The sequence below is a fragment of the Thunnus thynnus genome, chromosome 11 (assembly GCF_963924715.1).
Source record: "Thunnus thynnus chromosome 11, fThuThy2.1, whole genome shotgun sequence".
NCBI classification, from domain to species: Eukaryota; Metazoa; Chordata; class Actinopteri; order Scombriformes; family Scombridae; genus Thunnus; species Thunnus thynnus.
The window spans coordinates 33,636,644-33,662,961 of record NC_089527.1 but is presented as its reverse complement, the minus strand read 5'-3'; the positions used below and the strand labels follow the sequence as shown (position 1 = coordinate 33,662,961).

At 38.0% G+C, this 26,318-nt stretch overlaps 1 protein-coding gene and 1 long non-coding RNA gene across 3 annotated transcripts in view; one reads left to right on the top strand and one right to left on the bottom strand.

Annotated features, from left to right (window-relative positions):
• rab3gap1 (RAB3 GTPase activating protein subunit 1) overlaps positions 1-23,529 on the bottom strand; it is a 68,012-nt gene extending 44,483 nt beyond the window's left edge. The window contains exons 1-10 of one of the 2 annotated variants that reach the window (XM_067604575.1): positions 23,362-23,529; positions 23,183-23,238; positions 18,395-18,473; positions 18,147-18,279; positions 15,014-15,092; positions 12,540-12,659; positions 8,208-8,373; positions 5,056-5,155; positions 1,903-1,984; positions 1,629-1,697 (exon numbers count right to left, since the gene is read on the bottom strand). In XM_067604575.1, coding sequence (XP_067460676.1) covers positions 1,629-1,697; positions 1,903-1,984; positions 5,056-5,155; positions 8,208-8,373; positions 12,540-12,659; positions 15,014-15,092; positions 18,147-18,279; positions 18,395-18,473; positions 23,183-23,238; positions 23,362-23,379 — 902 coding nt within the window. In that variant the 5' untranslated portion in view covers positions 23,380-23,529. The remainder of the gene's footprint in view (positions 1-1,628; positions 1,698-1,902; positions 1,985-5,055; positions 5,156-8,207; positions 8,374-12,539; positions 12,660-15,013; positions 15,093-18,146; positions 18,280-18,394; positions 18,474-23,182; positions 23,239-23,361) is intronic. The other variant, XM_067604576.1, reaches the window with a different exon arrangement.
• On the top strand, positions 14,043-24,686 carry LOC137193255 (uncharacterized). Its single transcript, XR_010930710.1, has 3 exons — positions 14,043-14,384; positions 16,315-16,388; positions 24,353-24,686. It is a non-coding gene; the product is annotated as an uncharacterized lncRNA (long non-coding RNA).
• The last annotated feature ends 1,632 nt before the right edge of the window (positions 24,687-26,318 follow it).

The following is a 26,318-nucleotide window of genomic DNA, read 5'->3' as shown; positions in this document are numbered from 1 at the left end:
TAAATAAATAATCTTGATCTCAATATTGACCAAAATAATCGTGATTATGATTTTAGCCATAATCGAGCAGCCCTACTGGCAGGTGGCCTGCAGGGTTAGTGCTAGCCCGGCATGCACAGTGCCAAGGCAAGCCCAACAGCGGAGGTGAAGATCTGACAGGAGAATGTAGCCAGTCCAGCAGCCGGGGTACAGGTGGACACCGTTAAACTTCTTCATCATGTTATTCTGTTCTTCACTTGTTGACTGCTTGGCACTGAAGAAAAAGTGGCAGCAGAGCTCAGGTCTTGACAGTGTTATATACCATACATACTAGATGAGGACCTGAGAGAGGCAACTGTACAGAGGCACAGAAGAAAATCTTTACAACTGCGTGCAGGGATAAACCCAACAGCAACAGCTCTTAGAGGGTGAAGCCTATACGAAATATAACAGGTAGGTTTTTATGCTCTTATGTCCTACAGCTGACTTACTAATTAGCTGTCTAGCCTGTAGGGCTGTAGTACACCAAAGAAAATCTTGGTTGAGTGAAATCGTACATAATCTTCAACTAATTGATTAGTTTAATTGTTAGGAGAAACACTGATTCAGTAAACGCTCAGTACGTTCAGTAAATGTTGAGTACAGTTAGACCTACCAGGCTCCATTAAGTTGGGCGAATTGGAAAACGTGTTTTGAATACACCCCCGTTTTCACAGAAAATTTGTTAGTCTGTCCCTCCCACCGCAGGAAATAATGGATTTATCCTGGAATGCTATTGATGTAGCACTCCTCTCCTCATGAAATTAAAACAGCGATTATTCAACCAATGAGAATTTGGTCACACAAGAGCATATTGACCAACTAATCGACCAGTCGAACCAGGAGACGACAGCCCTACTAGCCTGCTAAGTGGCGTCAGCGGCGCACGTATTCTACAGCGGATGTTTGTTTGATCACTCATTCAGCAAGCTGAGGTGCACCACAAGACGTGTCCTTCCATATAGATAGGGGACAATGATTAGAAAGCTAACATGGGTTGTTGTCTAAAGTTTGAAGCTCCTTTCAACTACATCTACATTAAGCAAGCTAAATTCTAAAATGCCATTTTCAAGCAAAAACGACATCCCTCCAAAGCAGGAGTTTCAGCTTGTTTCTGAACAAGCTATCAAAGTAAACAATGAAGAGAAAAACAATCCCATGAAACCATCCAACATAGTTATTATCATTGTGTTTCTTCTCCTTCTAGTTTGTCTCATTCTGCAAATTGGCTTTAGTCAGTGTCACTAGCAGCCAATGATTAAAACTGTGACAATATTGATTTATGCAAATACAGTTAAAATCAAATAATATGATTGTTGATTGGTCATCAAACACTGGCCATTGCAGTGTTCATTTATCATGCAAAATTAGTGATAATGAGTCAATTAACATTTTCCTGAGTTTGGGACAGGCCTAACAGCTACACAACTGCCAAAAATAAACAGTGTAAAAAGTTTTTTTTTCATTCTCCATCAACTTTAAGGTGCACATTTTAGTTTAAAATTCTCCTTGTAAACAATATGAAATCTTTGGATGAACAGCATGAAAGCAGAGCGTTATTGCAGTGGTGGTCAGATACAGTCCAGAGGAACATTCTAGGACACTCTCACCTGTAAACATCATTATCCACGACTATGCCTTCTGTCAGGTGAGGCCAAGTGGTTGCAAGATGAAGTTCACTACAACAGCCAAAAACAGACACAAAATAATTGATTCTGTTTTGCACTAAGATAGACAGTGTATATGTGATTATGTTGTAATATCTGCTGCACAAAGTGTGGAAACTGAAACCTTATCAAAGCCCAATGAAAACACTGCAATTTCAGTTTTGTTTGAGGTATTTTGCGAATTACTAGAATGTACCATCAGTTACAATGCCTTTACCTGATTGGCTCCTCACAGGCTCCAAAAGGAAGCTTCCCAAATTCCACGCCTCCTACCTCACCACCAAGGAGTGTGTCAAAGTCTGCCAGGAAGAAAAAATAAAAACAATAAAATACAAAGAATACAAAAGCAATACAATATGAAAACAGCTGCATTGCAAAGCAGTAAATCTGTTGTCTCAATAGTCTCCAGCATCGGTGTTAGGCCACATTTAAGAACAGATTTACTGCTTTGAACAAGCAACAAAGTTCACTGGCTGAAAAGGGACACATTGCCTTTGTCATTTTTGTACCATGTGCACATAATGCACAATAAATATGTATTTTCAGACATTTTGAGTGTCATTAGTGTAAAATGCATGTACTATGTTGTCACCTACAAAAAAATCTTATATGGAGTCTGTCTTTGTGATCAGCCTATGTTTTAAATTTTGTCAAATAATCTATCTATCTATCTATCTATCTATCTATCTATCTATCTATCTATCTATCTACCTACAAAGAATGACTCTGAATGCAGAATACACGACATGACACATGCAGTATCAAAATTGGACCCTAAACTATCTGAAACATTTCAAAGACTCTCCATTGTTTGTATACAATCGATTACTATCGGCTCATAGGAAAAAAGTTTTCTATTGATTATTATTACGTGGACCTCTCTACTTATTAGAGTCAGACTGATTTTTATGGCAGATGCTAATTTCAATATTTAGGGGTTTAAAAAGTTATTTAAAACTCAGACAACAATATATCAGCCAATACTCATTTTTTAACATAATCGCATATCATAAACAAATATTTTTGATGAGGATCCCTTATATTTAGTTACTGAAGAGTTCTGACTGAGATATGTAAATTATGCATTTCAATTCAAATTCAAAGTTCATTAAGGACACAAGTCATGGAGGGTCCATAGCACAATAACACACAAAGTGTAAAGTATAAAACAAAAACAAAAACAAACAAAACAAGACAAAACAAAACAAAAAAGCAAAACAAAACACCTGCATGTGTTCAACCCTGTACATAGCTGTTTGTGTTTGCTTTGGTAGAATTAGATTTTAGAATATTAATAATAATACATTTAGTTTATTGAATGAAGCATTTGTGTTAATTTTGCTAAGTTTAATAAATACTGTTATATCTTCAAAAAGAAGTTCCTTTTGTCATTATTGTGTTTTATATATTGTTAAAAGTGGCTGATTGAAGGAGTCAGAGCTCGAATTCAACCCTTCTGTGTTCACCTGTGAATGTTGATATCACTCAGATATGAACATTCTAGGTGAACTCTTTTATGAGACTACCTTGTTTTGTTATTGGTCCCGGTTTCCAGGTGGTGCCCTGTAATTGTTAATTCATATTAATAATTTTTTTAGTTTAATAATTAGTAATTATCTCTGATAATTATTAATGATTGCTAATAACCAACTGTGCTCCTCACAGATCCAACATATTGGTGCCTTCCTGTGTGAGACTACCCTGATAAACAGTTGGTGCCTGAATTATTGATTGATATTAATAATCTCTTGATTTCATTATTCATAATTATCAGATAATCATGAATTATTACTAATAACCACACATACTCCTACCAGTACCAACAGCTCTCAGTGAAATTCCCCTGAATAAATAAAGGTAAAAGAAAAAACAATAATAATTTTCAAGTCAGTGACAGCTGGTTACTGCAGGGCGCTGGGGCCCTTTGAATTATACAGAGAAGAAAAGTTATTAAAACATGTGAAAGATAAATTATTTATTTTGAAATAAAAAATGTTCATTCGTACTCTGTGCCTTGTAGTCACGGCAAAATTTATTAAAAATGTGTTTTCAAACTGCATTTGGTTAATTTCGGTGTGAATACGTACCAAATGAGTGTGTACAGTAAGCAAGATGACGAGATGAGGAGTTTAGTAATGACTAACAGCTAGATGAAGGCTACAGGACTGGCATTGAAGAGGTGACAAAAAAAATCAACACTTTCTGTACAGAATAATAGACTGTGTGAAATTTCGTTGCACCTTTGAGCTGGCTTTGCACGGCCGTGACAAGAGTGATTGCTCTGATAAGGCCGGGATATTCCATGGGTTGGTGGATTTTGCCGCATCCCTTTAGGGAGTGCTGAAAGTGCACCTTGATAATTAAGAGAACTATTTAAGAGAACTTGGAAAACTGTGCACAACGAGGGATGTAGGTGAAATGTCATCTATAGATTATTTTTGTTTTGATTCTTTTCTCTGTCCCATACTGGGCCACAGCAGGGAACACTTGTCCTTCACAAACCAACTTGTGCCACCCTGCTGCAGGGGAACAAGTTTGAACAGTGCAAAATAGCATTTGAAGGTGCACTGAGCAACACTTTGGGGGGACTACACAATGCTCAATGCAAAGCTGAAGACAGAGTTTAGCCTCATCTCCAGCAGGACAGGTTAAAAAAATGATGTGGTGCTGTGGAATGATACCAGCTGTTTATGTAGAATAACCTTGAAGAAGTTTTCTCTTCACCACACCCATGACCACAACGAAAGCTGAGAGGTGTTTCTCTTGTTCGTCTTTTGTTGTGCTTTGCATCTCAGTCACTTGCCCTCAAAAAATCATAATTGTGATCAATAACAATCATAATTCTAATCGACCTCTTGTGTGGCCAACACAGACTATTTCCCCTATTATTATACATACTCCAATATGAGTTATGTCACTGGACAAATAATTTCATATTTGAGTTGTACACAATAATAATTCATAATTACCCCCTTAAAATCTAAAATCTATGAGTTCACAAATTCCTACAACAGTATTTCATACAGAGCACCTTGTGCATGCCAACCATCCAATCATGGCCTGCATGATCCACATTTCAATTATGCCCTATGTGTTTTCAAGTATAGGGTTGCAATTCAAAATGTCAGTTTACTGAAGTGCAGTTATAACATTGAGCTCCTACAAGGAGTGACATTTAATGATCAGTGCAGTAAAATAATTATTTCACAATATTACTATTACAGTGATATTTTTAGCTATTAAATTGTATTGTACTTATTTTGAACTTTGTTATCCTGACAGCCCTGTTCTTGTGGAAGTGACACTATGTGATCATGGAGATAATTTGGTAATAGGTGTAACTACATCACTCTGTTCTGCATGTGCCTACCTGGGGGCTGCTGTGGCCATGAATACTGCTGCCAGTCCTGGAGAATATAGGTAAAACGGATGGCAATATTGACTGGAGGTAGAGGGGATAGGGTGCAGCCCTGAGGAGAAAAAAAACAGAAAAGTCTGGTTAATATGTTCTCTGCATGCCACTGTTACTGTACCATTTACACTTAAAATATGTTTTAGTTACGGACATTACTCTGTAACTTTAGCCCTTACATCCAAGAACTAAACCTGGATTTTTAAAGGGTCTTTTCATTAGCCCAGGTTGGTCAGCTTTAGCTACACCGTGCTGAGCCAACCTGCAATGAAACATGCTTCACAGAAGGGAATAGCCGCGATGAGCTGCGCTGCTGCCATCCTGCTTGTTGGCAGGGTCAACTGTGGTCAACCCGTGACGAAAAAGTGGTATGTTGTGAGCAGTGTTGCCAACCAGTTTTCGGGGGAAGTTGCTACAAGCAGTCGTTCAGTTGCTAAAAGTTGCTAAATGATGGTGTAATGTCATCACATGATGATGTCATTATATACTGACATAAAATTGCGTCATTATGTAGCGAACACAATGACATTACTCAAATTGACTGGCCATCTCGGTGAAAAATATGATTATAATATTGCAAACCCACTCAAAGCGTTTTTTTTACATCACAAGTCACATTCACACATTCATAAACATTCATACGCTGAATGGGTACAGGGGCTACCATGCAAGGTCCCAACCTGCCCATCAGAGGAAACTAACCATTGGGGTTCCGTATCTTGTCAAGGACAGGAGCCGAGTATCGAACCACCGATCTTCCGATTAGTGGACGACATGCTCTACCTCCTGAGCCACAGCGGCCCCTATGATGAAACATTTCTATCCTGGTGGTCTCCCAGGATGACAATGCCCCAATTCATAGGTCACAAGGAGTCAATGGGAAACTGTTGGTAGCGTAGCTCCTTTTAAGGAACAGGGCAGAGCAGAATATTTGTGTGTAGTGGGTGGGTGAGTGGTTGAGCAAAAGAGCGAGCGGCAGAAAAGTGACGGTGAATGTGAGTGGTGGAAAATGTTAGCTTGTCAGTCAGGCAGTAAATGCACAGTGAAGACTACAGTGTGTCAGTTAAAAAATGCTTAAGTCACATCTGTTGTTACCCCAAGTGCTGGAAAAGTGAAGGGGGTTAGCTCTGAAGTTAGCAACAATGGGCTAGCCTAACCTGAAGACACTAAACAGAGAAACAGAGAACAGAGATATATGTAGCCATGTATATGTAGCTGCTGAGTCTACCGACTTTTGCTCAGCCCCCCCACAACAAGTAAGAGCTGAGGGTGGCAGCAGTGATGGTCTGGGAGAGCATCACCAGGGAAGATGGAGGGTGTCTTCTGATGTCTATGGCTCCAACACTTCAGCCAGTCATTGACCACAAAGGACTGTCCACTAAATATTAAAAGATGTTTTATGTGTATCTTCTGGTACATTTGTATGGACTACAATGAGAACCACCGGAAACCCCAGTCAAATTCCTTGTGTGTTCAAACATTCTTGGCCAATAAAGCCGATTCAGATTTTTACACATGCAAATTGTTTACCACTTTCCAAGGGAAATGTGTGCAAAAAATATCTGTGTTAAGGTCTGCACTCATGTCAGTTTTGTACATGAGAAATGCAACAGCTGGAAATATTTGCACAGAAATATATAGAATTGAATTAAATAATTGTGCCAGACTCAGTTCACCCAGGTTAACAATGAGTTCCTCACTATCAGCAGCATGACATGCTCATGTTTTGTATCTCTACTTTCTACAAATGACAACCTGTGACAGTGATAAGATAAAATTAGCTTAAGATTACTCAAAAGTCGACTTTTCTCTGACTGACTCGTCTGAGAGGGAGGAGAGGGCCTATAAAACAAACAATATCAGATTCTATTCATGAAACAAGATAGATTTGTGATTATGCTTGGTACAGGTTTGCCTCTAAGCAAACTCATGGCATTTTTCAATTGTTTTTGGGGTAGTCACACTGAGACATGCTGGGAGCACTTAGGCTGAGTCACCATGCATGTAATTTTCCATTACATGACACAGCAAGGTAAAGAAGTTGTTTACCTGCTGGAGGTGGGCTGGTTTGCAGAAAATGCAGTAAGAGTCTGTTTTCTGCAGCTCTTCATCAAACATCTCACTGTGGCTGTTTCTGATTGTACTATTCCTCCTGGAATTATTTCTAGCTGATCCACTGAACAAATAGCGCCAAATATCTCCATTTCTTATTTTGTCGACCAGTTTTTATTGTAAAATTGTGCCGCTAATGAAGCTCTGCTAATTCAGTTATAAACAAATTTCATTTCCTATTAATTCCTCACAATAAAAGTCCATTCCATTATTCTGTCATTTAAATGCTTTTGATATGAAGCAGCACAAACAGGAAATGCTGGGCTTTCATCAGCAGTAACTTAACACAGTTCCAATATGGCTGAAAGCGATTATGATACAGTAAAATAAGGCAGACATCTGCAAGTACAAACAGGAACAAACAAGAGAAGCTAAACTTCAAACCACAAAAAAAAAAAAATCAGCTTGACGGTACAAAAATGCTAAGAGCTTAACACACAGAGGTGTGACAGGTTGTCCGCAGTGGGCCCTGTCAGTGAACGGGACTGCAGCAGCACGGCTCATAACCGTTATCCCCTGATGTGAGGCTGTAGTGGAGACTGATTTCATTGTGGGTTGGCTTGGTTCAGTGTTGCTAAAGCAGACGGACCCAGAGCAAAGGAAAAACTCTACTGGGAGTGGTCAGTTTGTGGTGCAAACCAAGAGCTTCCATTTCTCAGTCTTTTCTTGTCTCAGTTCTGTTGTTTGGTCGACACTTGCATGAATTAGTGTCCATAATGTCCCCTGATAGTTTTTAGACCAGCCTAAGTGAACCAAATCAAGCAGGCACCACAGTTCATTTAAACCACAACCACCAGTACAGAAAAATTATATAACATTAACTTAAAAAGAGGAAATCCTTGTCCATTCATACATAACCCCTGGAGGCAGGAACACAAATTAAAAATGCCCTCTAGTGAAAGGCGTATTGAGCATGTGTCCAAGTTAAAGCTGTATGATAGATCAAATTTATTCCATTAAGTCCATTTTTTCTGTGTGTATTATCCCATAGCACTTACTGTCTTAGACTTGAAGATGTCAAGCAGGCCAGACAGGTGGTTGTACTGGCTTGGAACCTTGCGGAGGTGGACCATCTCAAATTCAGTGCGCACACCTGGTCCCTGGCACTCTCCAGCGTACATCCGCCTCCACTTCTGCTGGATCTGCACGAACATGGGCACCTGGCTGAATGCACGAGATAAAAAGGAGCAGCCATTACTATGAAAAATTCAATACGTTAGCTATATCTCTTAGATACCAATTATATCCAGGGGCAGGTTTTCCAAACATGCTGGGTTCCTCTGAAACTACACAACAGGGCTGGGCAATAAATCAAATTTAATTTTCAATTATGATTTTGGCTTCCAACGATTATGAGGACAAGATAATCAAGATGAAACAATTATTGTGCCACATTCCATTTCACAATGATGCTCTCATTTTCTCTTGTGTTATCCAGCACATTGTGCATCTTAGCAGCCAGACAGCACAGTGAGAGAAAGACAGGCAGAGCAGAGCTCTTCTTCATAGCATGAATGTGCCTGAATTTAACAAACAATTAAATTCAGGCACATTTTCTTATTTAGACATCTACAGGCTACTTTGTTTTAGTTTCAGTCAGACTTTGGAGTCGCATTATTGTGTTTATATATTGTGAAAAGCGGCTGATTGAGAGAATCAGAGCTCGAACTCAAACCTTTGTTCACTTATGAACTCTTTTATGAGACTACATCACTGTCTGGTTAGTAGCCCCGGTTTCTGGGTGGTGCCCCGTTATTAAGTCATATTAATAATTTTATTATTTTTAATAATTAATAATGATCTCTGATAATTATGCCGACAGGAAACTAGGGAAGAGAGACATGGGTATGACATGCAACAAAGGTCCCTTGCTGGACTCAAACCAGAGATGTTGTGGACATGTGGCATGCGCAGCAACCATTCCACTCCTGGAGTGCTCCACAAACCTCAATTCTCACACAGTCTATGTGGTCCTTAATATAGATCAATGTTTGGAATATAACAAAATAACAAAACTGACTGAGGGATTTTAATTTGCTCAAACTTAAAGCCAAACCAAGACAACAGTTTGACTTAAAGACGAATCATCAGATGAAATCAGCATTTTGCATTTCATAATAACTGAAACTAAAAACTGAAACTAACATCTAACATCCTTTTAAAAGTCTGACAGACCATGAAGCAAAACTTTATCCTGTATGGTATTACAATGTAATGTAAAGCAGCAACACTAGAGAGTGGGCAGTTAAAACAACACTAATGTCAATTTTAAAACATTTCAACTCCATTGAAGAGTTTTTGCTACCTACTTACTTTGTGGTGTTCTGTCTGACAGATTATTATTTGATGATGCACATGTCACTTAATGTCATATATCATCCTCTGAACTCTGATTTATTTGTCTGCCCCATGAAAATGGCTCCAGTCTGTCCCCTTGCTTCAGCACAGAGGGTTCACCACCACACAGGTGGTGGTTTGTTGGTCACTCTGTGTTAACAGTAACTGCTGTGGCTCATACACAAGGTGCGAGGGCCTGTTCAATGCTGCTTGCAGCTTTAATTACAACTCGGATTTTACCTTTGAGGCTCTGGCTCGGACTCTGGTTCTATCTGTTATGATAATCACCATAGTACTTGTTGAGAAGGAAACACTGAAGCATAACTACAAATAAGTCCAAGGGGTCAAGAAACAAGCAGATGATTAGACAGGTTGGAAACAAACTAGCAGTTTATCCACATTATCCAGAACACTTTATTTGGAGGTCAAACTGAAACTGGACAAAAATGAAATGTCTCTAATAATTTCTCATAGCACATTGAAACTGTGTGCACACAACTAAGTACAGTAGATCAAAGTTGAAGCAGATAAGTCGTTCTGTTAATTGACGTTTTCTCTTCTCTTGAACTTTGTTTCTAACATGAGTGATCACCTGACTGCACGTGTTTCTTCTTAGTAATGTAAGTTACCACATTTTGAGATTTCAGGTATTAGTTTGGTAAGTACAATAGGTCATTCAAAACTGTATTGATATTGCTAGATAACCACCGCACACTCGCATATAAGCTGTGAAATAAGACCACCCAGTCAGTTTGGTGTGGGCTGGCTTGTTCTGTACTCATGTGATTCAACAAGCCATTCAGATTTGATATCCATCTGACATCACATGGGGCAAAGTTAGCTAAATTAAGCTAAGGGCGAAAAATTCATCCGTATCTCGGGGCCGGACCGGGGGACAGAACCGCTACTTGTCGACAGAAGGCTGCTGAGCCCCGGCAAGCTCTGCAGGAGAGAGGTAGCCAGGTAGCAGAGCTGAAGTGTCCTGCGGTGCTGCTGCTGCTGTCTTCTGGAGGAATAAACACTCCATTTTGTTCTGATCTAGAGCAGTTTACTGGCAGCAGGACTAAATTTTTAAATTTTGGGATTTATCTTCAATCTTGCTTCTCAACCTAGCCGGAGCTAACACCAGAGTCACACACCACCTCTGCTGCTGTCATCAGTAATAAACATCTTAAATGCCGGCGAGTTCATTTAATTTTCAAGTATGTAGATATCTTTAATTTTCAAGTTACACAGTAGGTAGGTATCTATATGTATAAACATAGGCATAAATACGGCAGCACCGTATTTATGCCTTTAGAGCGTTTTTAGCGTTAATTTGAGTGTGGATGGAGCAGCTACAATGTTAGCATAGCTCTGATCGATCCGAACTCCATTCAAAACACAAGCATTTTAACAGTTGTTTGCTTGTCGTCTTGCGGACAGACCTGACAAGGGATTCATTTGGGCTTTTTACAAATCATCATCATGATATAGTTATTTTGGCATCCTTTCGATCTGTTTATTGCAATTAAATAACAGCAAAATCTAAGTTTATTGACAGTCAGACTGGCCGTTCTGAACGGGGCTGTTTAGACAGTATGAAAAGGCTGCAGTGGCGCATGATCCTTGTGGTATTTTCACCAAAACATGTCAGACACATTTTATTAAGACCCCAAGGAACTGTGTTACCTTGTGGAAAAGGGGTATAATATGGCCTCTTTAATTAACACTGCAAGCAGCTCTCACACAATTATAGTCACTCTTTCTACCCTACGTTTTTCTGTTGTCTACTACTTCTGCATACTTTCAGCTACAGAAACCATTAAAATATCAAAATGTTAAGCGTTTTCAGGACAATACTGCCATCATTCAGTTTTCTTTATAATTTATTTTTCTTTTTCTTTTTTTTTATTACATTTCTTTAAAGTATTAAAATGTATAATGGAAAGTCTATGGGAGGAATGTTCTAAAAAACTAAAAGTCCTATAGTATTCATACCTCATGGACAGGTGTCCTATGGGGAAATGCTTAAACTATTAAAATGTGGTACCTATAGTGCCACCATATGGTCAGTTATTATGTGTTTTAGGTTTTGGCTAATAACTCATGAACCCTGAGGTGTAGCAAAACAATATTTGTTCCTTGGATGATGCCAATTCGACTGATATAGGCCACATCCATTTGCACCTAGAAAACTTTTCTGGTTTTTGGTATACACATATTTTGCTTCAGCTGGCACATATTTCATCTAATCTTCACCAACGTTGGTATACACTATATTTAGATGACTCCAAACAAAACTTATGAGTTTGTTTTTGGGTACACTTATTGTTTGTCTGTAATTGGTTACCAAACTTTTGAAGGCACTGCCTGATGCAACAGGCCATGGCTCTTCAATACTAAATTGAATAACAACCAGATTTGGGAATGTTGTACATACAGTCAGATTGCACAAGTGTGTAACATTTCATACAATTCTACACAGAGGGGGCACTAAAGTAACGTTAAAACATGATATTTCAGCAATTCTGTCTTTAATAAAAATGAAACTTGGTACACAAGTTCTCAATGAGAATGTGGACGACATACTGAGGCATGGCACCCATAGCCTCACCTTGTGGTCTTTAGTAAAACACCACCATACTACTTGTTAACTGTCATAATATTCCATAGTAATCAAATTCAGCAGAGGTGCACATATGGGGCTGCTGAACAAGTTTGTAGCATGTGGTACAATTTCACCTTTAGATAACACTAAAAGATTTTAAAAATTGCAGCTTGCAGCTGTAGCAGCAGCTGGCAGCAGCAGCAGAGGACAGTTTCCGACTCTCACACAAATTTCCTTCAGAAAATGCAAATGTACTACTTCTCTGTAATTTGTCATGCATCACAATGCAAACACTGTTTTACATACAGTACATAACAAAACAGATTCTTTCAAACAAACAACAAACCAATACTATAAACAGACATTTGTATTAGGACGAAAGTGAGTGATGAAGGTGACTCACCAGCCACTGTTGGCCAGAGAAATCGAGATGGAGCTGAGAAGGAGATTGCATTTGGACTCGCTGATGATGGCCTCACAGTTGGTTCCAGGGGAGATGACCACAAACTCTCGTATACCATACCTGTTAACACAGTTCCAGTTATGGATGAACACACATATAAGCAGCACGTTGTTCTCCACTTCACTATCTTTACACACCTGGTCTATTTTAGCAACCAGTTTGCATCTTTGAATTGTGCCTGCCTACATGCAGTCATAGTTGACATTAGCTTAATGCAGTGTTTATTGATACAGTTGATATTATGTGATTATTTATTAATCGCAATGAATATAGTTTTATGTGGTATATGATAAATATGGTTTGAATGTATATATAAGGAAACTAAAGTCTGATAAATGGTAAATGGACTGCACTTATATAGCGCCTTTCTAGTCTTCCGACCACTCAAGGCCCATTACATTGCATGCCAACATTCACCCATTCACACACACATTCATACACTGATGGCAAGGGCTACCATGCAAGGTGCCAACCTGCCATCCTCATCAGGAGGAAAATTTGATGCTAAATACTAACATTTTGAAGGTGTGGCCTGATGCACTAAACGGGCCGTAACTCTTCAACACTAAATTCGATTACAGCCAATTTTGGGGAATGTTGTGCATACAGCCACACTGCACAAGTGTGTAACATTTCATACAATTCTACACACAGGGTCGTTAAAGCAACTTTATAACATGATATTTCTGCAATCTGTTGTCTTTACTAAAATGACACTTGGTACACATGGTCTCCATGAAAATGTGCACCACATATTGAAGCATGGCACCCCCACCTTGTGGCCATCAGTAAAACACCACCATACTACTACTACAACTGCCATATCTCTTACATTTACTATTCAATGATAACCAAATCCAATAGAGTTGTACAAATGGGGATGCTGAGCAAGTCTGTAGCATTTGATACAATTTCACCTGCAGATTTAAAAAATTGCTGCTGGAGCAGCAGCTTGCAGCGGTAGCAGCAGCATGCAACAGCTGGCAGTCACTGGTAATGGCAACGGCTATGAGCAGCAGCCGCTAACAGCTTCTAGCTCACATGCGTTTTCTTCAGAAACATTCTAGTTCACTTTGACATCAGTTTAAGAGTGTTCTAGTTAGCCGTTTTGTGATTGAAAGGTGGATTATTAGTAATCAATGACATATAGCTAAAAAGTTGATTGTAAAATTCAGACATGTTTGCAATTTACAATTTAATTTAGCAGATGATTTTATCCAAAGCGATATACATCTGAGAGCTGATACAATACAAGCAGGGATCTAGTCAGGAGAGAACAACACAACTAAGTGCCATAAAGCTAAGTCTGAGTCCGAAAGGACGTAGGTGGCAACAGGCAGTGCACAGAGGCAATGCATAGAGTGCATAGAATGTATAAAAGTAGATTTTTTTTCCTTCAGTCCATCAAGTGCTGAGGTGTTTGTGAAAGAGCTGGGCCTTTAGTCTTTTAATTCTTAAAGATTGAGAGGGAGAAGAGAGGAGTCTAGCTAGCCACTTAGGGCCTTGTTATGGTGGTGGTACCAGGCGCCTTTCATTGGCAGAATGTAGTGAGCAGGAGGGAGCATAGACCTGAATGAGGGAGTTCAGCTGGGCGGGAGCTGTTTTAGTTGCTATTTTGTAAGCAAGTGTCAGGGTTCTGAATTTGATGCGGGCAGCGACTGGGAGCCAGTGGAGGGATACGAACAGTGGGGTGACATGCTGTTTTGGGCTGGTTGAAGACCAACTGTGCTGCCACATTGTGGATCATCTGCAGAGGTTTGAACGTACATACGGGGAGGCCTGCCAGTAAGGAGTTGCAGTAATCAATGCATGATATTACGAGAGCCTGTACCAGGAGTTGTGCTGCATGCTCAGACAGGTAGGGTCTGATCTTCCTGATGTTGTACAGGGCAAATTGACACGACTGAGCAATTGAGGCCTCATGAACCTTAAAGGTTAGTTGGTCATCGATCATGACATCCAAGTTTTGGGCAGACTTTGTGGGGCTTAGTTGGGTTGATTTGAGCTGGATGCTGATGTCTTGTTGTATAGAGGGACTGGCTGGGATAACAAGGAGCTTGGTCTGAGAGAGGTTTAGTTGAAGGTGGCGTTCTTTCATCCATGCTGATATATCGGCAAGGCATGATGAGATCCAAGCCGAGACTGTGTGGTCTTCTGGCAGGAATGACAGAAAGGGCTGGGTATCGTCAACATAGCAATGGTATGAGAAACCAGTTCTGTTGTAAGGTACAACTGTGATCTCAATGAAGTAAGCCATACTCCAAAGAAAAGACTAAAGTAGAAGTAAAATCTGATTACTGACCTGCCGTATGTTAACAATTTTACAAAAGCCAGGTCTGATTTTCTGCATAACTTGATTTTGTGAGTAACCTGGTTTCTGTTTGCATGTAAACATACTGAATGACTGAACTTACCATCTGACCAGGCAGTGGGCTCGCGGAGGGAAGTCATTGTTCATGCACAGAAGGTCTTGCATTGCCAAAGGGAAGGTATCTGTACGCAGGAAAGAGAGTTGGTGGAGGGATGACTGGGTGCATTCTCTTAACTGTTAACTTTTCCTTACTATTATTTTTTTACAACAAACATATGAGCATAAGGAAAATTTTAAATGTAGGCATGATAATTGGGATTTTTTTTTGTGGGAAAAATATGTAATAGATAAATTAACTGTGTGCTGGGAAAAAAACAAACAGAGTTGAAAAATGAAATGATGTAGTGAAAGATAAACAGAAGAGTAATATTCAATCTGTTTTAATTTAATTTATTAACTAAGTGGAGCTAAAAAACAGTGATTAAGTGACAACTATATAAGCTTTTTATTTATTATTACACTTCTTTATAATTATCTAACAAGCAGTTTTATTAATTAATGTAGTCAGGTGTAATTTTGACTTGTCTGATAAGCTTTTACTGCCTTTTGTGAGTTTTCAGGGCTCAATAGGTCACTTTCCGAGATTGTCATTCTTTTCAGACTTAATCTTCATGCCTTCTCTATAGAAAGGGTCTATGTAAGGGATTCATTTTGTCCCTTAAAAATGCAGAGAAATTTGGGATAGCAAACCACCCAACAATAAAAAATGATAATTAGTCTAAAATTATAACAAAAGACAAAAGAACTAAAATGTGAAATGCAAATAAATGTAATTTGCATCCAAATCACAGCCTCAGTTTGATTGTATTGCCTGTCATTTGGTTTGCGTTTCTTATTTTTGGTTTGCAATTCTTAGTTTTTCTTTGCATGATTCAGTTTTCTTGAGCTTGATGACAAAATCTTCATATATACAGTGTAATGACAACACCAGTATTGTGTGACCACAGCTGGTTAGAGGTGACAGAAAGCTGCAACACATGTCTGAGCAGGCATACAACCTTGTTTAGAGATTTCTCCACTCTGGAGAACATGTAGGAAAAGCTGGTTTTGTGTGGACATAGTATTTGTTTCAACTGCTGAGGGTAACTGTTAGCATACAACACAATGAATGAACATTTTCCACGACCTAACACTTAAAACATTTTTGCATTGAGGGCAAAGATTTTAACAATTTCTGAGCAGTCAGATAGTTTTTCCAAAGTCCATAGAACTGTTGGTGTTTCTGAACATTTACAGTGTATTATTAAATTTGATATAGCTTTATTTTTTCCTCCAAGCAGGCCTCAATGAAGGAACTTTTTACTGGTCAATGAAACTGATTTGTTGTTTTTTTCTTTTTACTAGGTCCTGGTAATTAGGTGCAAGATGTCACCATCTCATCATTCATTATGACACTGGACGGAGGTCCTACTAGAAAGGTACCAGTCCTTCCGTTTCATCATCCCACTCTTAACATAACAATATGTGCACGAATGCACAGTACTCACCATTTTCCTGTGATTTCTGTTTGTTAATAACCAGATTTATAAGAAGAGATGTGTTAAATGAATGTGCAAAATAACAACTCAGTGTAGTAGGTGTTGGGTCTCACCAGCCAACCACATGTTCCAAGACTCTAAGAAACAAAGGGAGTCCTCAAGAAACTCAATTTCCCCAGTCCTTGGTTGTTCGTACCTAAGTGTGAACTCCAGCCATGGACCCAGGTTAACAAAACTAGAGATTCTCCACTTCTCTCTCTTTCCCCTTATGGCAGCTGTTGGAGCTGCTCAGCTCTCTGCTCTCTCGTGTGGCCTGCTCATAGCAGACTCTTTTCTTTACGGCAGAACACATGAGAGCCAGCCTAAGCCTCAGTAACTAAGTTATCTAGTGCCAGCAGCTACTGCACAAGTCTGCTGGCTGATTTAACAAGCATAGGAGCCACAAAGCAGAGTTAGCTTGCAGCTATATGACCAATGCTATGCTATGCTGTATTTACATAGTAAATAAATATAGTGTCATTGAGGTTTTGAGGCTTTTCTAACCAAATTTGAGGTGGATCAGTTCAACCTGCTAGGACTTTTTTGTGCATCTGGACATGATACATGTGCCTACCAAAATTTGTTAATCTATGTCAAATTTAAAAGTGGGGGCTTTTAATTAAATTAAAAAAAGAAAAAATTTAACATCCAAGCCAAGAACCCATATCTGATATCAAGTTTCGCCACTTCTGATGAACGTGCAAAGTTTTATGAGTTTTCCAGGAGACCTAGTACCTCAAAAATGCCAAAAGTAATTAGGGGGCGCTGTAGAGCCGACATGCCATGCCCAAGCCCAATCGTGATACTAATCACAATACTTTAATTAACAACAATAATAATAATAATAATTCGAACATATGTACATATGTGAAGTTTTCGCGCATCCTAAAGGCCTAAAACATGTTCGTAAAATGAAAATTGACGCACGAAATTCAAAATGGCTTACTTCCTGTTAAAAAGATTTGAAAAAAATATGTATTATGTCAATAATGATGAGAGCCATGGACCCACCGAATTTTATGCACATCAAAGAAACTTTGTTCCAAAATGGCCTTGTGTTTGGGGGTGCTATGGAGCCCGCAGACCACGCCTGAGCACAGTCACTGCAGAACTTTTCACCAGTTCTGACATGTTTGCCAATTTTCTTGAGTTTTTGAGCATCCCAAGTCCCTCAATGCAATAGCATGGGGGCATAATAATAATAATAATGATAATAATAATAATAATAATAATAATAATAATAATACCTTCAAAAACAATAAGTTCCTCGCGATTTCAGTGCCAGGGACCGTTGGGCCCCTGGCACTTTTGTGCTCGGGCCCTAATAAGAAACGCAAACCAAAAGAAGACAATATAGTTCAACTGTGGATGCAAATCACAATTCTTTGCATTTGACATTGTGGCTCTGTCATATTTTGGAATGATAATAATTCCGAGTTTCATTTATTTTTGGATGATTTGTAATCCTGCATTTCTTTGTTTTTGTTAAACAAAATGAATCCCATACAGCCTTTCACAGTATTGAATACACACCATTGCAAAAAAATGCAAATGAGAATGCACTACTGTAAATATGAAGTTAAAATGGAACTGTTTAAACATTGCTATCATCAACATCATGTAGATTACATATTATGGCACATTAAGACATGACTTTACCCTCCTCAAGCTCGTCCTTTCCATCGTCCTTCTCACATTCTTGTTTCAGAAAGTAGTGAGTAATGGAGAACTTAAAATCAGCAAAGTTAATCTCCTGAGACTTCTCCTCCCAGGTACCACTGGTGTATTCACCCTGTGTTTAATATAATGTAGTGATATGACAAAGTGAAGGTGAAGAATATACTGGCAGCATACTGCTCACTGGTGTTATTCATCTGAACATTCAAGGCTGAATGAGAGCACAATACCTTCTCTGGGGACGACTTTCCTCCCGAGTTTCCAATCAGCTTCCAGTCATTTAGCACTTCCTCAACTCTGGACACGAAGCTGCAAGTAGATAAAATTAGTTTTGTTGTCAGCAACAGGGATTAGTTGGACATGCACTGTATGCTAAATCATTTTTACATTGTACACATCATATATCATAAAGGCTAATGTTGGCATATGATGTTAATACAGGTGTTGTTTCCAACAATACACATATTGTGTCAGTGTTTCCCCTAGGTTTTTTCCTCAGAGGGCTCTGAGGTGGTGTGGTTGTAGTGGGATTGTGTCCATTAGTCAGAGGGTTTAGGGTTATTTCACTAAAAACTATGCATTTTCACATCATTTTGAAACAAAATCATTACAATATTTATAAAAAAAAACAATATAGGCTGTAGTTTTTCACAATACACTTAGACATTAGAAAGAAGAAAAGTTTAACAAATATGCTCACTGATGAAATAAATGCTATGTCCCGAAGTAATCCTTCACATTTTTGTAAGTGATAGCACGGTATACAAAATAATAATCACAAAATAGCAATGGTAAAACAAGGCTTATAATAAATGGAATTAAACTGCGATTTTTAATTTTTTTAATTTTTTTAAAAATTGTGAATAATGGTGGGTACAGTAAGTACAGGAACACATAAACAACCAAGAGAGATAACAGATGGTATGACAAAAAGAAAGGGCAATAACAAAGGGGTATAAGACAAACTAAGGAATATAACATCTCTGACAAGAGGTAAGCAAGTGGATGGATGTGTGTCTGTGTGTGGAGTGTGTTGCGTGTGTTGTAAGAGACCAGGGCAATGGGAGTGGGGTTAGATCAACCAAGATAGATATCCAAATCTTTATTAGTGTGAATACTTTCAGCATTCACACTATTGTCATCCAAATATTTATTTATTATTATTATAATTATTATTCTGCATGTTTTTTCCTCCATACTTTGAGCGACAGAAATAATTCAAATATTAAAATGTTCAGCTCTTTAATGACATTTATGCTATTATTTTACAGTGATTTTATATATTTTTTAAAAATATTCAAATTTATAATGGAAAGTCTATGGGAGGAATGTTTGAAAGCTAATATCTCAAAAACTAAAAGTACTAGACTGTTCATATTTGAGATACGATACAGGTGTCCCAGGTGAGAATGTTTAATATATTAAAACATGGTACCAATAGCGCCACAATGTGGTCAGTTATTACATGTTTTACCTTTTGGCTAATAACTCATGAATGGTAAGTCCTATCAAAAAAATATTTGATATGTTCCTTGGATGATGCTGATTAGACTGATATAGGCCAGCCCATTTGCGCCTAAAAATTTTTTCTGCCATTTTGGATTTTTTGATAAACACATGTTTTGCTTATGTTGGCACATATTTCATCTAATCAAATATATACCAAAATTGGTATATATCGTATTTAGAGGACCACGAACAAAAGTTATTCATTTGTTTTTGGATATCACTTACAATTTGTCTGTAATTGGTTAGCAAACCTTTGAAAGCGTGGCCTAATGCACTTAGAGCTATAATATGTAATTATTCCACATTAAAATGTCTAAAAACAACTAGACCTATGTTATATATTTTGTTGAGTTGTGTACTTACATTATCCCAAATGTTTCCAACATTTTTCAGACCCAGAGAAACCTATAATTTTAATCAAGGTAACGGACTGTTTCATTTGGTCGCCTGTTATTTAATATTAATATGATATATTATTTTATTATTACTATTATAGGACCTGAGCACTGAACGGTGTGAAGGCCCTCTTGTAATTGAAGGTATTTCCTCTCTATTATTCTTTTTCCAAAAAAAAAACAACACATTTTGAGGGCCTAAACATGCTCAAAAACTTTACACATTCATCAGAAGTGGTGAAAAATTGCATATTATACGGGTCTAGGACGTGGATGTGGCAAAATTGCTCGAGAGCGCCCCCTACAAAATTTCAAATTTGAAGCCCCTCCTTTCAATTTCATGTAGATAAACAAAATTTGGTAGGCACATGTAACATGTCCAGACACAAAAAAGCCTCTTGCAGCCATACCCTAAATTCAACAGGAAATCAGCCATTTTGAATTTAATTTCCATTCTTGTGCAGATTTTGCCATTTCCAGGCGTTGTATTTTACCAAACTCCTCCTAGAGATGTAATCCCACTGACTTCAAACTTGGTCAGTGTCATCCAAAGACTTTTGTGATGAAAAGTTATCAAAATTTTGAGTTTTCACTGAACGCCATTGCTGTGGCGATGCAGCGAATTTTGATGTTACGCCATGAAACAGGAAGTTGTGGTAACTCAAAAGTACATTGTTCAATCTGCCTCAAATATCTCATGCTTCATAAGTGTTCTGACCTCAACACATCTATGTGTCAGTATTGAGTTATAGTCATAGCACCACCTACTGGCAACAGGAAGTTGCAGGTGCTGTTTTTTATGACCTGTGCCTAGCAGGATGAACAGATCCATCTCAAATTTGGTCAGAAAAGCCTTCAGACTCTGATGATGGTTTATTGTGAAGATTGTTTTTATTATTATTATTTTTATTATTCCCTCTATTGCATTTTTGAGGGGCTTGCGATGCTCAAAAACTTCTGAAAATTGGCACACACATCAGAACTTGCAAATATCGTAAAGTTCTTTAGTGATTGGGCTCAGGCATGGCCAGCAGGCTCCATAACGCCCCCAAACGCAGGGTCAATTTAGAACAAAGTTTCTTTAATGTGTATGTTATTCAGTGGGTTCATTGCTCTCATCATTCTTGATATAAAGATATTTTTTCAAATTTTTTCGCCAACAGGAAGTCAGCCATATTGTCAGCCATTGGATTTCATGCATCAATTTTCATTTTACGAACATGTTTGAGGCCTTTAGCATGCATGAAAACTAACAAAACTTTGCATGTATGTTTGAACGAATAAATCTTATATTAATATCAAAATTGGGCTTGGGCGTGGCATTTTGGCTCTGTAGCTCCCCCTAATTACTTTAATTATGTCAAAAATTTCAAAGTCAAAGCCCCCACCTTTAATTTTAGGCATAGATTTATGAAATTTGGTAGGCATTTGTACCATCTCCATATTTAAAAAAAAAAACAAACTCCTAGAGCAACACCTAAGTCCACTAGGAAGTCAGCCATTTTTTTATAAATTGTGCATTTTTTTCACAAAGTGATGCCATTGACAGACATATTTTAACAAACTCCCCCAAGAGGTTTAACCAAAGTGACTTCAAATTTAATAGGTGACATCAAAAGACGTTTTCGATGCTAAATTGCAAAGCTTTTTAGTTTTCATGGAATGCCTTTGGCATGGCGTGCTGGACAATTTTGCCCAAAACGCATTTGGGGCATTAAACAGGAAGTTGTTGTAACTCGACTTTACATTGTCCAATCTGCCCCAAATTTCTCAAGCTTGATAAGAGTCCAGGCCTGAACACATTTTTATCATTTAACGCTGCTTGCAGCTTTAATTAATGTTAATTCTATGAGCAACTTGATGACAAAATTAAATTTGGCTCTTGTCAGGTTTATGTGCTCTCTGCAAACCGATGTCTACTCAACCAAAGATCATTTATGAGGAAAGATAATTCATTCACTGTATCTAATCAAATAAGTCTGATCAAAAAAGAGTGTTTTTGTAGCTTACACAATACTAACAAGGAGTGACACAGTAGTCTTCTCAAGTAAAATAATCAGCCGATCACGTCACGCCAATTTCGCATTCTCAAGTCAAACTTGTCATTCATATCAGATCAATAATTTAAGGTTATCAGGTTATTAGTTCTGAATCAGGACTTCCAGTATTTGGAGGAAGTTGCTTGAGAAAAATAGAGCAGGCTACTGTTATTTCATTGGATACATATTTAATCAACATTTCATATCTTCCGCGCTATGAGTATTTATTCTACTCTGGTCTTTGGCACAAACTTGCACTCGTTTGCATTTTTTAAAATCTAATTTTCAAGTTGCAACTACAGGTAATCAACATGAGTTAGCCTGCCACTCAAAATTGTTTGTGTGCTTTCAGCCTGCAGATTTCAGCTGCATCTTTTCAGTTGTAGTTACTTATGACTTTAATTTCTTCAAACACTGAACACTGAACATAAAGGGATAGTGAGAGGGATTTTAATGGATTTAAATTTGATGAGCAGATTCAATTATGAAGTCAGATGCACCAAACCAATTCAACACTGGATTAAGATTGGATAAAATGCAAACCCCAACCCTGACTGCAACGACGCACAAGAATAAGGAGCAGAGTAAGTCAGGTTGCCCTTGTATTTTGTGTACACTTTTTATCATTTTTAATGAAAAAAAAAAAGAGAGAGAGAGATGGATAATGTTATTTCTGAAAAACAAAATTACGAAAAACGAATCAAAAGAAAATGAAAAACCCTATCACATCCAGATCAATCATCTATGATTGCTTGTGTTAGTCATTGACTGGTACCTTTTCACAACAAAGGGCAGTTTCATTTTGTAACACCAACAGATATAACAAGAAAAGTGTCTTCTTTAAATGACATAAGTTCTTTTTTTAATAATGAAATGAAACTGTACGTTGTTATTACGTTAAGTTACGGTTCTCTTTAAAATGGGATTTGGTCATAATACGAAAATATCTTGTTATAACGTGAGGACAAAACGCCGTACTAGACGTCCTAATTACTTTAAATTATTGTTATAATCTAATGTATAATAGGTATAAACCACCAATTATAGTCAGCAAAGTAAGGATAAACTCGCCTACCGTTCCCATTCTGATGCGGTGGTGAAATCAGTGATCTCAAACACCTCTGACTCGGGCTGGAAGAGAAAGAAACAGGTTAAGAATAAAGATAAATTCAGTACTGTTGTTTTAACTGGGGATTCACGTTTGGACAACCGCGTTGTCCTCCTTCACTGAGTAATTTGGCTAAAGAAACTCACGTCACTGTCAGCAGCCATGTTAGTGTCTTGTTATTATTCTCTTCCTCGTTGTTGACGTCGACTTTTCTTCTTCTTGTTGTTGTTCTTCTTCTGCCGCTTCTTCTTCTTCGTTGTGGTTTATTGGCGGTTGGCAAACAACGAATTGGTGCATTACCGCCACCATCTGGTATTGAGTGTGAATCCGAATGTCTGGTATTTACAATTTTCAAAAAAACAAAACAAAACAAAACAAAAAAAACCTCTCATATCTTAATCAAATTAGTTAGTCTAAGATACTTAAATAGGATTCGATAACACTCATTTCATGAGTTCTTTTGTAGAATATATATTAGATCACTACTTTTATCTTTTTTTTCCTTTAATCAGATGCCTTCTTTCTTCTTCATATTTCTGACATTTCTTCTTGCCCACAGTATTCACATCTGCCTGTTTTATGTTTATGTATTTTGAACTTTTGTACTGTTTGGTCCTGTGTGTCCAAATCTAAGTCTTGATAGTATTGTCTAATCTCTCTTGTTCCTTCCTGCACACCTCATTTCTCCCACTTTCCTAAGAACTCTGTTAAACTATTGTCCTTTCCTCTCTTCCTGTCATTGCTTTTGCCACCTTTCCTTCAAACTCCGCTTAGTAATAATCTTGATTTCTGTCTTGCTGAAGCTAACTGCCAAATCAATGTGATTATTTTTGTGGCCTCCTTTGCAACCTTATCTGCCATTTCATTTCGCTTGATACCAATATGTGCCAATAAAAATATTACTATAAGACCCATCATTTGAATTCTGTATAATGTTTGCTGTACTTCTATCAAAATGTCTGGCCTGCTGTCTGAATGGCTGCACTGTAAACTGGCCAGTGATGAGCTTGAGCTTGTTATTAATTCAACTGTCTCAGCATTAAAGTGTCAGAGTAATAATACTCATAGTAGTAGTAATGATAATAATAGTAATATTGTGTGTATATTTTGTTTTTTAATCTGTAGTACTATGTTCAGTCTTTTTCAGACAGTTCCCTCTCAAAGTGATTTTCTGCCTCCTTGTCTCCTGCTATGAAGTCTGGCCTTCTGCTGCAGATGGTGTCTGTGTGCCACAGGTCAATGGCAGTGGAGGGGTCATAGATCTTAATATCTGGTGATCTAAGTTGTACCATGAGGAGATCTGACAGGGAGGCAGATGTCAGTTTCAGAAAACAAGGACAAGTGACATTAAGTGAGTGAATACTTACCATTTTGGCGCTCATAGAGGAAGAATTAAAATAGCAGTTTGAGTCTTTGCCTGCTTCATTGTGTTGAAGCCTCACTTGCAATTTGCAGTAGAAGCAGGATAGACAGGACCAGGTCCAGCAGGTGGAGGACATCAGAACGATGTTCTTTGTGCTTTCCAGGACATCCTTTTCAGGCTCTCTTTTTCTGAATAGATTTTTGCCTTCAAGATAGTCCTCTGGTCAGGGATGTTGTCAACACAGACACCAGCAGAGTTCAGGACAGGTCGAAAATGTTGACAGAAGGTGTCAACTTCTCTGTCCCCAAAATCTGGAAATGGCAGGGAACACATTTCAAGAGTCAGAGTATCCATGTCCATCTCACTCAAGGTACCCAACATACCCAATATAGAGTTTCACAGCCATTTCTATAAGCCAATGCTATTCTAACATAATGGCAAACTATCTATCTTGGACACATACTGCAACTAGCCAGCCCACAGTAATTGTTACAAAAATATATTAATATATTTATAAATTCATTCTGTGTAATGTACAATAAATGTAAAATATGTGGTGAGCCTCTGTCTGAGTTTTGTCTGTCAAACCACCATTGGCCTTCATCATTGGCCCCTCTCTAATGTCTAAATTATTCATTTAATTATTTCAAGATTTGTTCTCTTCTTAAAACCTTAATCAATTAATTGACTGAATAGTTTGTAGTCACTTGTGGTATATTCATGATTACAACAAGCACAATAATGACACTGACAAACCTGGTTTTGTATTTTTCAGGCACAGCTTGATTGGCTACCAGAGAGGCTAATGCCTCTGCTAAAGTGATGGACACCCTAGGCACTAGGCGCTTGAATCTGAAATATACACACCAACCAAGAAATAACAGATTAACAATGAAGCTGTACTCTTTCTATAATTATGATGTCTTGATCTATTAATTTTCATTAAATGTATACAGTGTATGGCGATTACAGACAGCATTACATTACTGTCATAATCTTACATTAAGTGTAGATGTCTTGGTGTGATGCTGGATCCAAATTTCAACTTTAAGAAACATATTAAAAAAAACTGTTAAAACGATAAAGTACAACTTAGCAAATTTGAGACATATTAGAAACTGTGTCCTTTGAACACAGCCAAGATATTTATGCATGCTATGATTCTTTCCCATATGTCTGATTGCATCACATGTTGAGGGCAGGCTGGAGAAACAGCCCTAAGACCTCTTGAGTCCTTATGCAAACAAAGTCTGAAAACTCTGGACAAAAAGCCAATGCATTTCCATCACTGTAGGGTACTGGAGAAATACAATTAATAATATTTTAAATGGTTTGGTCCCTCCTCCACTATGTGACTTTGCATACACTTGCTCAGTAAATTCTATTAGATCCTCCAGAATATCCTCTATACAAGATTGTACCATACCATTTTGTCACACTGCATTTCGGCAGGCAGCTTTCTGTGTGAAAACCACAACTCAGTGGAACGCCCAACCTGATGACATGAAGAAGTGTAGTTCTATCAATACATTCAAGGCCAAATTAAAAAATCAACTAAAGACAAATCTGTGTGACCACTGAGTCTAGTTTACATTATTAATTTTCAATTGACATTGTGGGTGTATGTGATGTGCTGTTGTGTGTAGCTTTGTATTTTGTATGGTGTGTTCTTTGTGGGGTTTTTTTGTTTGTTTGTTTGTTTTTGCTTTGTACTGTTGTTGTGCTGTTGTATGTTTTGAT